This window comes from Chelmon rostratus, chromosome 10 (assembly GCF_017976325.1).
Source record: "Chelmon rostratus isolate fCheRos1 chromosome 10, fCheRos1.pri, whole genome shotgun sequence".
In the NCBI taxonomy this organism is placed as follows: domain Eukaryota; kingdom Metazoa; phylum Chordata; class Actinopteri; order Chaetodontiformes; family Chaetodontidae; genus Chelmon; species Chelmon rostratus.
The window spans coordinates 8,133,384-8,155,358 of record NC_055667.1 but is presented as its reverse complement, the minus strand read 5'-3'; the positions used below and the strand labels follow the sequence as shown (position 1 = coordinate 8,155,358).

Below are 21,975 nucleotides of genomic sequence, written 5' to 3'. Positions count from 1 at the left end.
CATTAAGTGACACTTTATCCAGCACTGACGAATGTCGACTGTTAAATGATTGGAGTAAAGTGTCCACGTGTCAGGCCACTCTGTTAATGCCAAGTCCAATCTTATACCGCTCCTTTTAGCTCTGCTTTTGTCTCAACTCCTGAGGGAAACGTCCAGCTCTGAAGACACTAAATGTTGTGCTGTGTTCCCCAGTTAGTCTTTGACTGTGTCTGTCTGCTGTTTGGTGCTGATCAGGATGTGTACGGTGGGCTTATCAGAGGTTTTTCATTGTAAACAAAACTAATGGTGCCAAGGGTGTAGTTTTGGTTTCAGAATTTGGGACTGGGGGAGAGGGGGGGGGGTCCATTGATTAAATATATAAATGTTTTTTTCCTGCATTTATAGAGGCGAATTTATATCAGTCTAGCAGCAACATGGCAACATGGTTGATGGTCAGTTCTAAGAGAATATCAGAATTTCAACTGAAAATACAACCATAGAATAAACCTTTTTTTTTTGTCTTTTTGTTTTTTCAGCCCTGAGTAGTGACTGCAGTCTTTCTTGGTATAATATTGTCCAAACAACCTATGATATATATTTTGGCAGCTGGACAGTCAGATGACACTGTTTAAAGAGATTATAGTAAGGAAATCACATATAATAACAGGTATTGAGAAGTATGTTGGGACATGTTAGCTGCAACTAGAAAATTAGGCTTTTGAAAGTGGTGAGACTGAACCAAAACAGCACAGCTGAGGGGCATAAAACCAAAACACTGAGCTGAAAGAGGCAAAAACTCTCCACGTATCTGAGGGGAGTGGCAGAGTTTGATGCTAAATCTGTGTGGGTTTACAGCTATGAAAGACCCTTTTCAGATTACCCACAGTGATTTGAGCCATTGTTGATATACTTATATTGATTATTGCAGCTTTTAAAAAAATTTGAGCACTGCCTCCCTGAACATGCATGGCTGGAGTTCACGGTCTTTGTAAAGCATGTTGAGAATAAAAAAGACAACTGTTAATGTCAACAGTCGGGAAAATAAACATCTGCAATGTAATCCAGCTTCAAAGTGAAAGTAGAAAGAATAATAAAAGTAAAAAGAAGCGAGAGCTCTGAGCTGGAAAAGCGTTACCTCTCATATGTTTGCCTACTGGTCTCTATGCTTTTATTTATCCATGTCCATCCTCTGAAAGCCAGCTTCTTAGCTCTTCACTTCACGCATTGATTGCAAAGTTATACATCCTCCACATGTGGGCGGATGCAGAGGGGCGTCAGGTAATTTGATGGTGGGCTAAAAGAAACTCAAATCTAATTTACACAATGACCAGGCAACGTGATACAACATCCCCAAGGACAAACTCTGAGTCATCTATAAATTAGATAAGGAGAAGAGCTTCACAGTCTTGCTTTGATATCTTGGCACATTCTTGTGCAGAGCTGCAACAAAGACATGCAACACACACGCACGCACACACACACACACACACACACTCACACACACACACACTTTTGGCTTAAACTTGTTAGCAAGAGTAGATGACTACAGCTCTGAAGAGGGAAACATAGCAGAAGAAAATTCTTTAGTTATTATTTCCCACCGCATTCTTAAGGAAAAATCTATGACCCCCTCAGGTCTTAGAAATAAAAATGGAATTCGATACTGCACTGAAATGAGAGTGAATATCACCAGCAGGATCACTGAGGATCATCAAGGATCATCTGATGTGAAGCATCATCAAACTGCAGAAGCCTTTGGGTTCCGTCTCTAATTTGCTCTTTGTTTCTGTTTTGCATGTGTCCTAAATGTTCAGTCGTATGTGTCCATGTTACAAGTCTGTGTTGTTATTCCTCTTGCGTTGCCTGTGCTGTTGATCTGTCATTGATCACCGACTTTGATCCGTGAAATCCTCACAGGATAATTGGCTGAGTCTCTCTTTGCTTCCAGTAGGCTGTGCTTCATTCTTGAGCTTGGGAAGAGGCCGTGCTGCTGAAGACTGTGAGATGATAGTTTGGACTTGTTTTAGCCATTTCAGTGATATAGGAATCTTTGCCTGTTACCGAAAACAGGAAGTATATTCTAGAAAAGTCTGATTACGTTAGATCTCTGGTAAGAAAAGTCCGAGACAGAGAGTGATGTGGCGGGTTTTTTTTTTTTTTTTTCATTTGAAAAATCTCCAGAGAGTTGAAGCGTTAGCATGGTATTTGTACATACTAAGTCAAGCTAGCAGTAAATCTGGTGCACTACTTCTTCTGTTAATTTATAAGTATGGTTTAGCTTTTAGCAACAAAAAACAATCGTAGATGTATTTTATTTAAAAAAATATGTGCAATGTAAGGAGCATAATTCTGCATAGAGTTTTGTGAGTCAGTGATTTTGGGGGAAAAAACCCTCTTTCCTTGGTTGGCCACCAGGTACTGCAGGAGGTCGCCATTTTTTCTTGCGGCTCACAGTCAGTTCATCGCAATCTGAATTTTAATGCTTGCTAAGAACTGGAAGTTAGATATGTTGTTTGAAGATATTTATGTAAATTTATGTTTAATTATCGTTAAACATGTTTTGTGATTGTGTACTGTAGATAAATGTCCTGGCATATATTTTTGCTAATGTAATTTTGGTCGGTTTAATATTTACATGGAAAAAAAATCAAAATGGGTATAGACTGTAAATCACTCAATCAATCAAATTGCTCTACAGTAATATATGATTCCCCTTTCCTGCCATGTGCAGAGTGATTTTATTTTTTTTTTTTTTAGTCTGCTCATACTGTGGGATGACATTGAGTGAAATAGTCCAGGATCCTTTTCATTAAAAGTTTTGTTCTCTTCAATTGCACAAAGTCGTATCACATTCGCTCCTAGAGTCAACCGAGATTACACTTGTATGACTTTAGAAATTTGAGAAATTTCAGACACAGCCTCACCCTGTTTTAAGAGACTGCGACAGATATATAGCGCTCATGTCAACATCCAAATCCTAACTACAAATGGGAAACAGATTTTTCTAAAAGCTTCTAGACAAGACAACAAATTGACGTATCATAATACATAAGTGCCTGAAAACCAGGCAAATATGGACACCTCATGTCTGCCAAAGTCCTTCATTCCCGGGCGATTAAGCCCAGATTTCATGGATGGTTTTGTCAGTCGGAAGATATCACCTGCTCAGGTGAGAGAGGCGTGTACATTTGATGATATCTGCTGTAGAGCAGTTTTACCCTTCCTCACACAACTTGACAAAGCTCAGTCACTCCCTGCTAACAGGACCTAATGATGCTCACCTGTTTTCACTAATTGTGCAGATGAGCTGCCCAAACATCACAGGCAGAATAGAAAGAGGAGAAAACACCATACACACCACAGTCGGGCTGAATACTTCTACCAGTGGAACATTAATAAAACTTTTAACATTTAAACAAACCTGTGTTCTGTCTTTGTCTTTGTTGAGAAACAGAACAGATTAATGGAATCATTGGTCTGAAATTTATGATCATGAAACACTGGCAATGTTGGGAGACGGCCTGGTGAAAACGGAAGGACGCAGCTTTCCTGAGCAGCAAAATCGCACCTTTTGAGAAGCTGGATCAGAATAATTGTGTTTCCACTCACCAGTTTTTATGTGCATTTTAAATTTGCACATAAAAAAAACCTGAGTAGAAATGCCAGCCATAAAAGAAATAGTAGTAATGTCCCAAAAAAATGCTTTTTACACTTGGACAAGATGGAAAAGTTTGTGTACTGATAATGGAAACAGACTTAGTGAATAAATCATGATGTACGTGAAGTTTGTGAACATAGTAGATTGAAACATAAATCAATTCACATTATTGGAAATTTGCTCAAAATTTACAGTAAAAACTGAAACTTTGTTAATGTTTTTAATTAGGAACAATTGTCAAAACTGTTGTTGATTCGTTTTCTACCAACTGATTAATTAACAAATCAGACGTTGGACAAATCTTTGGCTCCCTGCTGGCCATTAGAAAGAATGCAGGTTTAAGGCACTTCCACACTGGCTTCACTTTTCAGACCTGGAAACTCTGTCCATTGTTTAATTCTGTGTTTGACTGATGTATGCCTGATATTATCCGTTTTTCTGTTTGTCTTGAAGTAGTCCCACCTATAAAGGAAAACTAGATCTTCCTGATAGACTGAGTCCCCTCGTTACCGAACCTACGACTCCCTATGTGCTTCTGTGAGGCATGTTACATTCCCCCACACAGGTGAATGCAATAATGTGCTGTGTTAATCCTAAGGCTCTGTTGGCCCCCCCACCCCCACCCCCACTTACTATGTGCTGCTGAATCTGGGGACCTGCAGCCAATCACGCTCCATCTGGGGCTATAAAAATGCAGAGGAGCTGCACTTGTACGCCCCTTGGCTCTGTTTGCTGCCTACTTACACTCAGAATGTGCCCTGTGTGTCAGGATTTAGTCATAGCTCTTTTAAATGTTGTTGTCAGATTAATGTCAGCAAAGCGGTGACTTTGCTGTTACATTTCATTAACCCACTTTATTATCTTAATCTTTAATGACTTTTTTGTGTTTAACGACTCTTTTGACTCTTGTGTCTGTGTCTGCCATTTTTCTTACAGTTTTTGGGGGGTTGTTAAGGATTGTAACTTTTATCTTTGGGTAGTTAATTCAGTATTATAGTTCTCTTTCTATTCAGGAGTGGTTCTTTTGGGTAGGCCTCTCCCTAAAGTTAGATCTAATCCATATCTGGCAGCAAAAGATTGAAATACTGAACAAACTGACACCTCATCTAGTTTTATGTTATTCCCCTCTCCCCTACAGGCCGATGTGGAGCTGCAACATACAGCTGACCCCGTTAGTGAGTGCTGCCTATTAGTTCTGTGTGATATTCACAACAGAGTGCTAATCTCACCTTCAGCTCTGTGTCAGTAAACTCTCCTTGGCCTGATTATATATTGTGTATTTTTGCTCTCTCTGTCCTGTGAAGTTTCTATATTTAGCATTCACACAATCACTAGACTATGGTAATTCCTGCAAAACAAGTAGCTCTGATTAAGCATGCATAATTTGATTAAATCTGATTACATGAGAAGTGGAAAAGAATGAGTGAGTAGGTCCATCTCCTCTCTCCTGTATGGCACCCACACTGTTAATTACGTCCTTCCTGTCATAGTCGACAGTCACGTTACTGCCGTGGCATTGGCTCCCGTGTAGCATAACCAACAGCTGAGCCTCGACAGTCAGAAAGGCTGGACGCAAACAGCAGGGATCAGCTGTGAGCGTAAACATATCAGTTAAATGAAGGTTTGAGGGTTTGTGGTCCAGCTTAGAAAAACACCTGCAGACGAGTGTATTCAGAAACATGTCCAGGTAACACTTAACCGGGATCAATAACAGCGTTCTGCATTATGTTGTCTTGTAATGGACAGAAAGTGGCATGCTGACGTTTCTGTTATGATTATCGCTGTGTTCAGAAATGTCCAGATAGAGACTTCAGGGATAAATGGTCTGTTGCTGTGCACTTGCTGTAATTTCCAACACGTTAGTGAACATGTTGCCAGGGAAGAGGTTATTACGCCTGTCAGTCACTTCAGCCTCACTTTGAAACTTGTTTTGTGCTTGTTAGAGCCAGTGAGGTCAGACTGTGGTTCGCAAGGTGATGCAAAATGGCACACAATGGATCGCTATGCTGTATGAAACCTCAGAGTGGTCAAAATCTAAAAGGGTGGCTGTCAGGACCTCAGGAAAGTTCAACAAAGGATGCACAGGTTTATCTTAAAGTGAAAACTATGCCCTGTTCTGCTGACCTCTTAGTATGGCTTTATAGTCAGTGCTCACAATTACATAGAGGTACTGACATCTTGCCTATTCATGAAGGCATTATGGTGTATCGCAGGTAAAGTTGAGCCAGGCTCAATAAGGCAACCCTGTGGATTTTCATTGGATTCCACTGTGTTAGCATCAAGAAATCGCTTTCAATACTGTCCGTCCAGCCTGCTGTCCCTATTGCACGTCAAAATGTACTGTACAAATGATTTAACTCTGCATTTAACGGCTGCACCTGCCACTGCGCAGCGTCCCAGAGCCAGCTCCAGCTCTAAGCCAGCATCTTGTTCAAGGTCACCACCAGGAGGCCGGGAATCAAACCCAGGACCTTGCAGCTACGAGCCACCAAGCTGCCGTCACTTAAGCTACAGTCGGTAACAGTTCCTCTCCCACTTGCATCTTCCAGCTGTGGTGCATGCAGCAACAGGCGGCTCCAAGCGCTGCTCACCACGTCTGCTCATGTCGCCCGGACTGAAGGACAGGCTCATGCCCCACTCCTCCCTGTCTGTACTGGTCGCAGCCCAGTTGCTCCTCGGGCTGCCCCCACATCTGCGGCCAGTCGCAGACATCATCGCTCGAGCCTCAACACCAGCCTGTGTGAGGCGTTAGACAGCTGTGCTCTCCAGCTGTGATTTGTGTAAGTCATTTAAAGCGCGACTGTCTGGCTGATTTGGAGCAACATTTGTCAGACGAAGTTGTGCCCACGGGCTCTCAAAGGTACCGCGCTGCTGTTCTGTTCTGCGAGACACGTTTGAGACGATAAAGGCAGAAAGCTTGAGCGTCAGGAGGGCAAAAGAGATAAATACTTAAAATTTCTAACAGAGCACTTTGGATTGCCAGGTGTAGAAAAGATGCACTCTGTAATTTTCTATTTACAGCTCCCTGGCTTTTTGTAGTCTTTGTGGAGGGACAAATGCACTCAGTCTTGTTGATGTAACATTCCCAGCTATTTGGTTGTGATTAGAGACAACGCTTCAAAACATCTCCAGAGCTAAAAATGATTGTTTTGTGATGGATTTTATCATAGCTGGACCTGACAGTAGAGCTCGTCCTTGTCAGAACTCTTAAGAAGTGCATTAATTGATCCCTTGGAACAGGCAGCGTAGTTCGATTAGTCATGTTTTATAGTTGCATCAAAAGACTGAAGCAGTGCGCTAACGTCTTCTGTCTCACTCTCTAACTAACTAACGCTTTCATAGCTCCTGCTGTGTTTATCATGTCTTTTAACTGCCTTCTTCTGCTCGGTGTGTTTGATTCCTTTATTTTCTTCACTGGGCAAGATTTTGCACTTTGGTAACAAAATAGATCTTTGAGCCTCTCCATGATGTTTCTTATTGTTTACTGGTGGTGACAGTCAGGCTACTTCCCGCCAAGAGATGATTGGCAGTGAAGCATCTGAATCAAGAATAATAATAATAATAATAATAACTTGTTATGAGCGAAAACACTGTAGTGTAGGGTAAATTTTGTATGCAGCATCTGTCTTTGCAAACTTGTTGTCAGGCTACACTCCTGTCTTACCTTACCTTAGATAATGTGCAGGCTCTCCCTTATTGCTTAATGTCATATTTAAAGTTTCCACATGCATGCTTGTAGCTGGTTTCCCTGAAGATGTGATTTTGGTCTTAATTTGTTTGCTGGGGTTTAGGTTGAAGGATCTAAATTGAATTATGTGGTTAGTGGAACTCAGTTAGGATCATTACCGGCTCAGACACCTGGTTAACAGCTGCAGTTCCAGCGTCCTGCATTACATGTTTTCCTTAATACCAAAAAAGCGCAACCACCCTTGTGTATATGGGGAGTAAATGGCCACAGGTTGTTGTTGCTAGTGTTTCAGAGGCAGGCTTTTTAACCCGTGCATTGTCTTCCAGCTCCTTCCCTTTATTCCTATTCCTGTTATTTTTCCTTCTGCACAACGCACCAATGCTCAGCCAGCCTCAGGTCCTGACCTTTCTTCGACCTTGATTTTCAGCCTCTTGTATTTTATCAGCAGAGTTGTCGCCAATTGATAGCTCCAAGGAAGAAAACTGGTGTACAAAAAACTTGCAGAAATGAAGCTTAGTGTAGGTTCAATCAGAAAGACTTTCTTTAAATCATTCATTCACACACACACACACTCATACATCTCTTCTTCTCCTGCTTCCCCCTATCACCTGATTATCCACGTTTTAAGTCTTTCAGTTAAACCAACCACATGTTGCCAGGATCTCTCTGTCAGCTGTCACTGCAGTGTGAATGCTCACCACCTTCCTCCACTCCATTCCCCTCCAGTTTCATCACCTCTGGTGCCCAGGTCTGAGCTCACCTGAAGCCTGCTCCTCTTCACATCCACTCAGATCTCAGACATTCTCTTCCCATCACCACCACCACCAGTGTCTACACTCCATGAGGGGGGTGTCCTACACTGCTCATGGCTTCACTACCCCCTAAATATATGATGGCGTCATGCTGGGGTCTAATCGCCAAAGACTTTTCATATTTCCCATCTTTATAGTAACACACGTAAATAAAATATTTGTTCACCTTTAATGAAGTCTCTCCTGATTCAAATAAATAAAAATATAGCATTGATATTGAGCTCAGTAGCCAAATTGAGAATGAAATAGTTTATTCTCTCAAGTAACGACAAAGCAAACGTTCTGTCATGACCAGCAGACATGAATTTCAGACAGTGAAGAGTTCATACATACCAGGATCTGACTTGGAGAAAGTATCCACATCCAGTAGACTCCTGTGGAAACAGCGACAGTGCAGGTCAGAATGGATCCGAAGGGTCCCACTCTATTAATGACATCATTTACAGCGATGTCTATGTAAAGAGGCCACATTATCGCAATTTAAACTGAGAATAAATCTGTATTGAAGAATTAAGATTTTTTTCTGACCAATATTCAGGATTTTAGGTACTTAATTTGGTTCAGACTGGATCTCATTTCAGCACTGTGAAAACAGTATTTAGGAACAAATTTAAATTGGCTACAGCTCATTATGAGGGGACATGTATAAGCCCATTCAGACCCCTGCTATTAGACTATGTAAATAAAATAAAATCCTAACTTGCCAGTTGCTGGTTTTGTGAAACTCTATGATTCAATGCCTGAAATATAATTGTTTTGAAGGAAATGAAAACCCAAAGAACTTCATCATTCATTTCCCTGTCGGAGCTCAGTGCCCCCTCCCAGGTTTGGGCTGTCTAACTCAGGTGTCTGGCCACTCCAAGACCGGCCGATCTCAGGAGTGCAGGAGCAACAGCCATTCATTATTCAGGAGTGAACTGGAAGGACAGTCAGCGCACTGCCAGGCAGCCTGACAGTCTGCTAAACCCTGACTGAGTTTTACTGCTCCGTCAGTTAGTCAGCCGGCCAGTCGGTACGCAGAGCAGCCAACCATTCAGCTCAGGCAGCCTGCCAGCCAACACTCACCTCAGGTATATATGAAGGCTGTCTTCTGTTTCAGAGCTACAAAATCAATATCAATCATGCATTTCTGAGGATTATTAATGGTACTGGCACTGTTTCATTTATACATTTTTGTGTTGAATTTTATGAACCTTGCAGTGGATCATCTATAATCTGATGTTTTACAGTCCGACACAAGCAATCCAGCCACAACATCACAAATGAACCTTGCATGGCTGTGAATATCAATGGTAATCTTGTGGATCTGGCTCGACCCGGAGAAATTAAGAGAGTCTGAAGGATTTTCACAGGCTGTGATGCAGCTGATTTACCTGAGAGTAAAGGGCATCCGAGCGTAAAAGGTCAGATAGATAGATAGATACCCCCTCTTTTAAGCTCTTTCCCTCTTTTGATTCACAGGAATGCACGAGACGGTTACCCGTAGAATCTCAAATGTGACAAAACCTGAGGTTTGTTTATTTTTTTTTTAGAGGTGGTGGAGGTGTGGAGGCACACTGAGGAATAACCTCAGCAGAAGGTATCGCTCTTACATCAGAAGACGAAAAAAACAACTCAACACACAGCCTTCACGTCCACCACACATGTCCGCAGTCAACTTTGATGCTGCTCGTTAATCTGAACCTCAGATCAGGCACATCCCCGCGCTGCAGCAGACACGACAGACTTCAAATCTGGCTCCAAACTGGATTACATGTGCATGCGTCTGGGTGAGAGTTGCTTGACCTTACCGGCACGACACGGTAACTTCTATTTTAGTTGCAGGGACTCTGGTGTTGAGAGGATCGAATTCCCCTATTGATGCCATCATCTCGACTCACGACGCTGACGAGCATCCGCAAAGAAGGAAGATCAGATCATTCACAGCGCGATCGTGATTGCAGTAAATCCATTGTCGAGGTCTTCCTCCTCTTCTTCTTCTCGTTTTGTTTTCTTGCGCTTGTGGAGCAGAGAGCAGCGGAGGAGGGAGAGAGAGAGAGGGAGGGAGGGAGGCAGTGAAAGTTGGGAGGCAGATTTAAAGTTCATTCATCCTTCATGCGTTCACGGTGCGCTCCATGCGTCTGTCCGGTGCTGAGGAAGAAGAGGAGGAGGAGGAGAGCGCAGCCAACCGGAGGTATCGGCAACAACACGGTGCTCTCCCCCTCCCTCCCTCCTCCCTGCCGCTGTGTGTCATTTACTCACCCACATTTAGTCACCTGCTCCTCAGGCTGTTCGCGCAGGTACGCACTGAGTGTTTTTCTAGGTTTAAACTGACAACACCAGCCAACTTTATTGATTCCTGACCAAGAAGATGCTCTCAACCTTTATCAGAGCTGCTTCTCTCCTCCTTCTGTCTCCTGAGGTGAAATCTCCCTCCTTGTGTAAAAAAAAAAAAGGTAGTTTCAGGTGCGCGTTCAAGCCATTTAAATTGTCGGATAAACATGAAATATTGCGCAACAGGAAACTGAATAATTTGTTCCTCTGTCACTGCAAGCAGATGCAGTAACAGTATCTCAGTGCATAGAAAAAAGCAAGGTGTTGACGTCATAGTGACTTGATCATTTATTAATGATGATGCATCCTGTTATTTAATTCATGAATTACATCATGAGTATAATTTTTCCAAATGTGTTTTAAAATAGTCTACAATTCTTTCCCATGTTTGTAAATATACTATATTTCCCTGTGGGTTAAAGAAGAGTTGTGCATTGAATATGACTGACTCGGTCCCGTGTGCTACAGGAGAGTCCACTCAGGTTTAATGTTCTCCCTGAAGAGAAAAGACTTGACACTGAAAACAATATCACTTTTGTGATTTTATTGCTCATTGCATGATGTTTTAAATGAAAAAACAGATCAATTTTTTGAACTTATAATTCAATTTAAAAACAATTCACCTCATTGATACAGAGATCTCCATGCAAAATGTGCCTCTAGTTGTTTTGTTTTTTTTCCAAAGCATCTATTTCAGATTCTAAATCAGTTGTTCTTATGTACGACGAGACGTTGTCTTTGCCCAGCTGTACTTTCAGTGAACCAGGATAGTGGAAGTTTGATTGTTTGATCCACTACTCTGATCAAACAGTACATACTGCAGCTTTTAGGTTGAACACCAAGCAGCCTGTTTCATGAAAAGCTGGTGTGCTACTCTGAAAACCAAACGACCTTTGGTGGAAGTAAACAACCGTTGGTGAAGGAAAGTTTCACCAAATTGTGTCATGGACACAGAGCGTGCCAGGATGTCACAAAAATGGGAAAACACTGCCATTAAAGGAAAATTCCAGGGAACTGAAAGTAATCAATAACACTAAAGATGAACTCATGGGCAGGCCTTCCTGTTGTTCATGACGCTCTTTGAGAAAAGGAAAGGAGTCGTGTAATTTCTGGGAGTTGAAACAGTTTTCATCAGCAAATATTAACATCACCCATCATCTGTTTTAAAATGACAAAGGGGGCTGGGTTATGAATAAATGTAGCATTGAAGTTTAGTCTAGAAAGCTCCGGGGAGATAACACTTCTGTGGGTTTGAAATTACAAAGGCAGCTCTGTCAGCACAATGGAACTACCACATTTTTCCTCTTTGCGTGTTTCACAAAAGAACACTTGCCAAGAGAGATAAATAAGAGGCCACAGAAGTTCAAGTTCTACCGCGAGGCAATTTGTTTTGGAAATATAATTTATTGCAAAATTTCTTGGTGAATTTGCATCACTGAAGCACAACACCAATTACTTTCAGTCCACCATCATAAAACCATCATAAAACCTATTGTATAATCCCACATGCCAAATATGTTTTGATGTAAACGTAGTTGCTGCCTGGATTATATCATATATATTGTGCTCACATGGTGCATTTAGGCCATGTTTAATGTAGCTCAGTGGCCCCAGGAAGCGCGTACAATTTCTGCACCTCACAGTGTCCAACCAATGCCCGTCTTAAATGTGTCAACAGGAAGTAACGTGACCCATGTATCTGAAAGGGAGCGGAGGTTTGGGTGGTCGAGCGTCGTGTAGCGTGACCAGAATTTGCATCCCCTCACAGACCAAATCTTTAAGCTACTGACTGATAACAATTTTTCAGTCGTTCTCTCCATTCATCGACATTCTTGTGTGGCGATACGGTCGCTTTAGGGAACAGTGAACCTGCCATGTACAGTAAAGTAATCTGCTGTGTGCATTTTACTTAATGGGAACTTGGAGGTGACATACGTCATAAATAGAGTGCCATGTGGAGGTGGGGGATCACTGGGGGCCCAACAGCTATTTTTTACCTCATGGCTGCCTGGCAGTTTCATGTTGCCATGGCAATGAGCCGTAGGACATCATGTTTCCAGTGGGAAGTATAAGGTTAACCTGAGAACATCAAGTTGAGCTATTACATATAAGAAAGAAGAAGAAGAATATTAAAAAAAAAGACTTTATTCGTATAGCACCGTTCACACAGGAATTGCAGCTCAAAGTGCTTTACAACAAAGAAATCACATGCACCAAGTGAGCGCTGCACGGACAGAAGGGACATAAAAACAGATAAAAGATGAATATAAAATGAAATGGAGAATAAAACCCTCTTGATAATAATAGTAAAAGTCAGATAAACTAAAGATGAAAATAAAAATAAAGGCAATGCATAAAACCACAGAATAAAATAACAAAATCTAGGATAAAATAGATTACATAGTACGCATAAAATCAAGTGAAATAAAACAATTTAAAAGACGTGCAGCATGCATAAGAGCATGGCAGAGCACAAAGGTTTCAGGCCTTTATCAGGAAGTCACAGCTTGTTAAAGGTCAAACTGTAGAGGTAAGTTTTTAGCGAGCTGCTTCCCTGACATCTGCAGGTATTTATGTTTCCGTCCCCCTCTGCTCTGGCCTTATTGTTCACCTTAGAACAGCAAAGCGGGATGTTCCATGCATGATTCTGCAAACTGTACATTCTCTGAGGCAGGGACTTTAACAGTCTCACTGTTGGACAGTTAGCTAAACAGACGAAACAAGCTGTCAGCCTCTAATGAGATGTCTGTGCTTCTAAATGTGGAGGGGCTTCTCTGTAATTTTCCATTAGCCTGCTCTCCTGAAAGCATCATGACACACTCTTCAAAGCCTCCCACTGCGACCTCATCACCCAGATTACATTTCTAAACCGCGGCAAAAATAGCTGCGTTTTGAAATATTGTATTTTTGGAAAACAAAGCTACAGAAGTCTTTGAGAGTCAGACAAAGGGAAGGGGGAGAGTGTGAGTATGTTGCAAGAACAACAGGAAAAGTGCTACAAGCGAGGGCGATGTCAGCGTTTAGTGGGAGGCTAAAGGTGACGGAAGGGGTCCAACAAAAAGGGTTTCAGAAAAACACTGTGAGGAGACTGAGGCAGCTGCATCTCCTGTAAAACACACAGGCTCAGTCATTATGTGGCCAAAATTGGTTGAGAGTTAATGGACAGTGAGCCTGACTGTATCAGTTCTCCGCTGACCAATTCTGACAAATAGCTGTTATTCCCAGCTATCTCTCTCTTTCTCTGTGTGTGTGTGCGTGTGTGTCTGCATGTGTGCAAAACCACTCAATTTTGCAGCTGATCAGGCAGAAATTGAAATTTTTCATGGGCTGAGGAAAACAGCAGCAGCAGGAGAAATGAGAAGTGAGGCAGAAACAGAGGGAGGGTGGATGGATAATGGTAGCCAGATGAAGAAAATGTGAAACAGAAAAAAAAAGGGAATGAAAGGACGGAGGAGAAAGTGGAGTTATTTAGCCATTTTCCACTCTCCCGTCTGTGGCTGATTTAGAAATAGAGCAAACAGACAACAGAGTGGACTGTGTGTGTGTGTGTGTGTGTGTGTGTGTGTGTGGTAGCTAATTATTCAAAGAGCAGAAATCCTGCTTCGTTTTCATTTCACTGCAGAGCAAAGCAGGTGTCTGACAAATGGTGAAAGCCTCCAGCAATAATGTAAACAGAAGAAAAACAAATGGATGTTTTCCTCATTTGTAGTTTTTCTTCAGGTATTCGGCCTTCTTCCTTTTCCATTTCTCACCATGTCTGCTGTCCCATCTCTGGTCACTGTGCTCTGAAAGCCTCTGACAGAGGAGTGGTGATAAATACTGATTTCAGGGTACTAAAAGAGAAGTTTTGGTCCAGTTTATTGATCCAACAAACAAGAAATATTGCTAAACAAGAAAAACAACAACAACAGAGAGGTTTTATGTATTTGTGGTTCTTGAATTAGAGAATGCGTTAGATTAGATTAGATTAATATTATGTCAGGTAGTGGCTAGATTTTGTCAACATTAAAAATATACTTGATAACAGTGATTTAAACATCTGTTTGATGGGCTGAACAGCGACTATTGATTGATCTGTTGATCAATCTTTGTTTTGGTCCTCAGTTAAAACAGTTATAGTTATTAATAACATTCGAATGGAGAACAGAAGTGTTTCCAAGTGCTTGGCCACAAAATAGCAAAAGAAATTATAGCAATAACTGAGAATGTGTAGGCTGAAGCCATAGCTGGGTGTAATCACATACCCTCCTCATTAATTACACGATCTATGAACAAATATATACATGCACATATACACACACATATAGTCACATGCACACATGCATTCATACTTACATACACGATAGACTCACATGCACATTAATACACCTATGCTTACAGGTATGCTGTATTAATACATTATATAAATGGAATAACAACCATGTCCACAAAGCATGATGGGATATCAAGCCAATATTTTTATTTGTCTTTTACACTTGAACATTCTTTTGAACTTCTGCATTTCATTGCCTGCACAATTAAAATCGTCCTGAATTTGGCCCACAGAACCACTGCTGTTCCTGAATGTTCTCCGGACCCTCAGTCTGCAGCCAGCGTAGCAGCTCTGTGAGGCTGCACAGAGGTGCAAGCAAACATGCTCACGGTGTCACAGTATAACATGCAGGTGTTTAACAGGCCTGTTTACCATGTTCACCATATTAGTTTAGCATGTTAGCATGCTGACAAAGCGCACAAAGTTGCAGCTGAGGCTGATGGGAATGTCTTTAATTTTGATAAGGATTCAGTGATGGCCAACTTGTTGACCTGATAATGGCAGTACATGAAAAGTCATGGGATCACCAAAGTCATTAGGATTCGTCGTATGTCTCTACAAAATCTTCTGGTTCAGTCCAACAGCTGTTGAGATGTTTCAGTCTGAACCAAACTGATGGACCAACATTGACAATGACATCGCCTCCCACAGAGCCATGCCACTGGCCAAAAGCTAGCATATTCTTTCAAGGTGGTACTTTCTCCGTCTTTGTAAACATATTTGGAATATTTCATGACCACATTTTAATGTCTCTAAATAATGTCAGAAATTATTGTATTTGTATTGCTGTATCATAAAAAAATCCTTATAGAAATATTTATACAGTATAAGAATACTCCTTATCAGACAAAATATATATTCTTACCTATGAGCATGCAAATATTTGTCTCCTACTTTCTAAAATAAAGTATAGATAAATAATAAATAGTTATGTCAGAAAATCCTGCTCATACAAACTGTGCATTGGTAAAACTAAAATTTAAAGTGAGCTCAGAGAAACTTTCCATTTTCAGCAGATGAATGCATAAACAACCCTTCTGATGTCAAGTTATGGAGGACTCAAACGCAGTATTTTTGGGTCATTTATGATCGGATTTGGTGATAATTCTTATGGCTGTCCTGTGTACTATGAAAACAGTGTTGCATAGTTTAATATACATTTTCTCATATATCTTCACAACAATTGTATTGTTGAAAAAAACACCCTTTTTTTACTTAATGGAATTTATTTTGATACTTTTGATTCAGCAACATCACTATTCCTTTAAAAAAAAAAAAGCACAAATTGTGTTCTAATTGATTTCTCTACTTTGCTTCAGACCTGAATATAGAACTCACTGAAACGGCAGCGTGTCTCATTTCTGCCACATTCACAACTGTGTCTGATTAGGATGTGATGAGCCCGTCTGAGTGTGCTAAATGAGACGCTCCATGCTTCAGTGGTACACATCTACCCACAATGCACACAAGCACTGTTAATTATGGCAAGACAAGCAGGAACGTGTAATGTATGTCCACGTGACTCAGTCTAAAAGGAGTTGGGGAAGTGATAGCTGTACAATAAAAGAAGAGTATATCCCAGAGTCCTTGTAGAATGAACAATGTGTTGCCCCTTGTTTTCAAAATGTTTTCCTCTGAGCGAGCAGATGAATGAAGTGGCCTCTGCTTTAGTCGCGTGCTTCTTGGTGTGTTTCTGACCGTGTCCAGCCTCACGAAATCTTACCATTTCCAACGTCCAGCTCGAATCACGGTTTGATGCCTTTGATGCTGTGACAGCACATTTGATTTGCAAGGCTTCAGTCCGAATGCCCCAAACTCAGCACAGGCACTGCCAACATGCAGTGTGTGATCAGCTGGCGCGGCATTCTGCACACGAGACAGCTGGAACAACAGCTCACCACACTCTGAGCTTCACGAAACCAAACTAATGCTGTGTCACAACCATCTAAGTCCAGCCAAGGAGCCAATATATTACTATGTTCATCGTGTCAGGGTCGAGGGTCAGAGTGTGATGTGAATTTTAATCATTTTTCTACACAGTTTTGACCACAGCAGGAGTCAAAACACCCACACCTCAAATCTCTGTCACAGATATTTGATACTGACTGGAAACCATGCTTTGGTTTTTTGGTCTTCCTTTAATTAAAAAGACATGGTCGTGAAAAAGACAATTATGATGAGCAGAATGTCCCTGCCATAGTGCATTGAAAGGAAGAGCAAGCTGTGCTGAAACTGTACCAGATTTGATTAAATGCTCCCTTCTAGTGTTCAGTGCAGGACATTGCATGCGCATCTTCTCATACAAGAGGATCCATTTGATTTTTCAGTCTACTCCTGTATTTTTATGTCTCTTTAGCCACAGGATGCAACATCTGTTTCATTTCAAGACAGCAAGAGGAATGAACTTTAGTGTGTGTTTAGAATTTATAGTGGTGGAAGGATTCAGATCCTTTAAGTAAGCATGCTACTGCCAAACAGTAAAAATACTCTTTTACAAGTAAGCTTCCTACATTAAAATACCGCTTAAATGTATGTTATATCATTAGATTACTATTACTCATGCATTAGTATGAAAGACTTTACTGTGGCAGTTTGTTGAGGTGGATCTTATTTTGACCTAATTTGTATCAGACTGCAATTTCTGATTATGATCATTATGGATTCATCTGTTAATTGGTGTCACCATGAATCCACTGATTGTGACACCTTCACAGTGCTTGTTTTGTGTACAATACTGAGTAAAAGTACTCCAAATGTGCTATATGATAAAAAACCAACAACACTGCCTGGAAAAACTTTAACTAAATTACCTTTGAAACATTAACATATATCCGTTTAAAATCTGAGCAAAGATCAGGTTTTAAATATACAATTTGCATTAAAGCCACTTTATGCTTTAATATGAATAGCAGCTGGGAAATTATTTTGATGGTACCCATTTTTGTTTGTGACATGTGTCACTGTCAGTCCACTTATCTCAGGTCAGAACTGTGGGAGTAGGGGACGGGGTATCGTCTTCTAGTGGCATCTAATTCATCTTCATCTATTTTTTGCAGGGCTCAGTTTAAATGTTAACACCATGCTGATAAAGTGCCACTCCAAAACGACAGTTTTTAGCACCACATTCCCGCACTGAGCCACCAGAAAACACAAAGAGGAAGCTCGGCATTGAAAACACTGTAACTTTGACTCATATGCAGAGCAGCTGTAACAGAGGCTTCTCCGGTGTTTCTCTTTACGTTGTTTTACACAGCTCAGATACTGAGAAGGGTCGGAATATTCAGAGGAGTGTGTGTTAATGAACATCAATCAATCGATCATCAAAATGTGACAAGCAAAAGTCACTACACATAGTTAATCAAAAATCTGAAAAAAATGTAATCAGAAGTAATGAATATGACACAGTGGGACGCCAGCAGCAACACGACGAAGCTAAGTGATTAGACTGAAGAAGCTGCAGATCTGCAAAAAGTTTTTAACACGAAAAGAGGAGTCTGAGGCTGCAGCAGGGATGGTGTCGGTTCAGCTCCATCAGAGAAGCTGGATCTTCATCACAAGAGCATCAAGGTGTTTATCCAATGAAAGACCAGGCGGCTGGATCTTCATCAGAAGACCAGGAAGCTGGATCTCAGTCACAGCACAGAGAAGATGTTGGGTTAAGCAGTGCGTTCGTAGTAGAGACATAAACTGGGTATTGTTTTTGATTTCTTCGTTACAGCTTTTTCGACTCTAAACAATATAAATCTGATGAACACTTTCAATTAACTCCTACAACTGTTACAAGAGAGCAATTCTCGACACTTATGGTTACTTTTATGTCACAGTTTCTCAATTAAAATGTTAAAATAGCGTGTATTACATGTATCACGGTATTTCTTGACAATAAGAAAAGCCTCAGTCAGGACTGGGAAGCAACCATGGACTTCTCCTCGTACATACTTGCAGTTCACTGTCATTCCAACAGATGGCAACACAAGACAAGCTCATGGGAGGCGCTGTGAAGCACCGTGTGCTGAGATGAAAACGCGCACGCCAAAACTGTGTGTTAAACACACACACTGCAAGGTCTAAAAATGTGTCATGTATAATTAATATAATAACGGGACAAAAAAACTTCATACACGTGGACAAGCGCGCGCACACACACACACACTCTTACACACGCTGTAATCACTCTTACTCTCATGAGGTGTTTCACAGCTGAATGAGGCTTTTAACACAGATGAGTGCAGTCATGCGGATATTCACACACGAAATTCACAAACCCTCTCTTCCTCTCTCTTCCCCTCTCGCTCTCTCTCTGAAAACACCCCTCATTTCTCAAGAGGCTTCCCCTCGCTGTGCACAAGTCTATTTTCTTCCACCGACATGTCCTCACTTCGGCAGCCACACTGTACCTTTTTGCTCTCGCTCTGCCAATTTTAGCACACACGTAAATCCCCACGCACGTGAAAACACACACAAGCATGCACTCACTCACATACACACACACACACACAGGCACGTGCACGCGCACACACGGCTTGTCAGCTCCCCCGCTGCTGCTAACAGATGACAGCAGGCCTCGGCATGAAGAAAGGCAGTCTGAGTCCTGTGGAAGTGGAGAACAAAAATCCGTGTTTGTTTAGACAGCATCCAGATGTGCCACGTGTGTCGTGAGCGCTCACTGTGGCCAGAAGATATGACAGAAAGGATGAGCCCAGTGCATTATTAATCACATTCCTATGTGAACTGCTAAGCATGTGGAAACATGAAGGAGTGTGCTTTTGCTCCTCTAAGACCCCTGCCGCGTATTCATTGTCCCAAACTCAAATACAACTTGCTTGAGGACCAAATTTGGGCCCTCCAGTGACCACCGTACACCACAGTCTTTGTGTGTTCCACCTCTAAAACACACCCTCTCTCTGAGACCACTGTCTTGGCCTAGTTTTCCATGAATACGCTAGCCTGAGGGCAGATGTGTCTCTCCCCAGAGTGAGTAACAGAGCTTTTAATGGACAGAGAGTGAAGGCTTCAATAGTTAAGGCAACATCTGGCCCTGAAGAGAAAAGGATGGCTGAATGAAGAGCGCACGAGTGAGTACTGTCATGCACTCTGCCGCGGAGCAGCGTGTTCACCCATTAACCTAACAATCACTATATTCTGCACGCTCACCAAAGCTAAGAGGGAAAGACATTCATTTGATTGGCTGGGATTTTTAGCCATGCTGGCAGACGACTCTACACACTGAAACATTTCTATTGCTGGATGGATTACCATTAAGTTTCATAAGAATAACTGTGTACCACAGAAGATGGCCATTTGGTAACTATTCCACCAGTTTTCACTTGTTATGTCAAATACTTTTACACCAACACTTTTCATGCTTCTAAGATGATGATGCCTAATAAATTTGACCCCCTGACTTTTTCCTGTTGTGCCGCCGTGAGGATGGCATTTGTGATTTTCAGAGAAATGTCTCAACAACTATTGGGTGGATTGTCATCACATTTGGTCCCGACGTCCACGTCCCCATCAGGATGGGTTCTGATGCTGAAATGCATTACGAGTTGCAAGTCGATAGCATTGAGGCTGTATTCCCCGACTTGCAATCTACATGTTTTCCGGTGCACCAGCTCATGGACACCTGAGGCATGTCGACGTTAAGGTACCTCTGCTTACTGTTCACTGTGTGTGCTGCCATATTGCCATCAGGTGCGTTTATGGCAGCAAACTGGGGCTGGGTACACCTGTCCTTAATTCCCCACTTGGAATTTCAGCTTGAATGACTGAGTTTTTTGTTTTTATTTACACAACGGCGACGAGACCAGTGCTCTGGATGTTAGCGTCATCAGTGTGGGCATGTTAGTGTGGCTAGCATTATTCGTTAACCTTGATTTTAATAGTCAAAAACGAGGCCCGTTGGTCCCATGGAAAGCACACAGGGACAGAAAAAAACATTCCACAGGCTCATCACATGTGGAACACGCGTGACAGATGTTACATCCAGGCTGCTGTGACTTTCAGAATATTCACGTGCGATACTTTAAAAGGCTTTCCTCACGTTGAAGCGTCCAAAATCACAAGTTAATATGGGTGACCTTTGTACATTGTAGTTTTTACTCAAGTTAAGGATCAACACTGCTCACATGTGATTAATTCACACGTATGCAGATGTGGATATAATGGAATGTGGAATAAAATATACAATTCCAGATGTGCTGGCATGAACCTCACATAGGCCTCTATGTTTTTGTATGATGACTTAAATGATTACTTCATTAGCATCCTTGCTTTCAATGACTACTACAGTAAATTAGCTGGGATACAGCTGGAATTTGTCACCTCACACAGCAGCAAACCTCTCCTCACACTGGGGTCTTTTTACCAAACAGGGGTCCGTGGTCCTTTTCATTGTTCATCCGCACGTGAGGGAATATTTGTCGGTCTTATTTCAAATTCAAGGTGAACAGGGGCGGGGACGCGCTCTGATGCAAATGTCCCCCTGCTGCTGCTGCTGCTGCTGCTGCGCCCGCGCACGCGAACGCGCTCCGTCGCTGTCATCAGTACAACATCAGCATCTTCCGGGGGGCGCGCGGAGAAACGAGAGGAGGAGGTCGGAGAAAGAGAGAGGGAGTGAGAGAGAGACAGAGGAGAGAGAGAGAGGGAGAGGAGACATACTGGATAAAGGCTCGACAAAATCCATGATGATAATGGAGTCGAGGCGGTGGAGGATGTCGGATTTACGAGAAAGGACTGTTGAAATTTGACAGAGGGTCCGCGTTGAAACCTGCTCTCGTTTTTTTTTTTTTTTTTTTTTTTTTTTTAATCCATCCTGTTTGATTTCCACATGCTGCGTGGACGCTGAAGGCGAGCAGAGGGAGGAAGAGGAGCAACCCACGGATGCCTCCGAAGGTAAAAACGGGGTCCACCGCTGGCGCTACAGGCAACAAGACGCGTCGCATCTCACGGATGGTAATAAAGGACATCCTGAAGATAGCTCTGGACTGACGGATGAGGATGGAAAACAGCTTTAACCCCCTCCACCAGACCACTGTGACATAAAGAAAATCCTGTTTTGATGGGTTTTTTAAATCATTCATGGTGTAGCCCCAAGGAAACGAGCCTTAGACAGCAATGTTGAATCACTGGTCTTGGTAAATAATTCATTAGTGGTATAGGTAGGCTATGATTTTGTATTGCTTCAATGTAGCATTTTCCCTCACTCATTTTT

At 41.9% G+C, this 21,975-nt stretch overlaps 1 protein-coding gene across 1 annotated transcript in view; it reads right to left on the bottom strand.

The window, feature by feature from the left end:
- LOC121612407 (copine-9-like) overlaps positions 1-10,007 on the bottom strand; it is a 66,621-nt gene extending 56,614 nt beyond the window's left edge. Inside the window, exons 1-2 of the mRNA XM_041945279.1 lie at positions 9,928-10,007; positions 8,471-8,511 (exon numbers count right to left, since the gene is read on the bottom strand). Of these exons, the coding sequence (XP_041801213.1) occupies positions 8,471-8,511; positions 9,928-10,007 (121 nt within the window). The remainder of the gene's footprint in view (positions 1-8,470; positions 8,512-9,927) is intronic.
- Between the last annotated feature and the right edge of the window lie 11,968 nt (positions 10,008-21,975).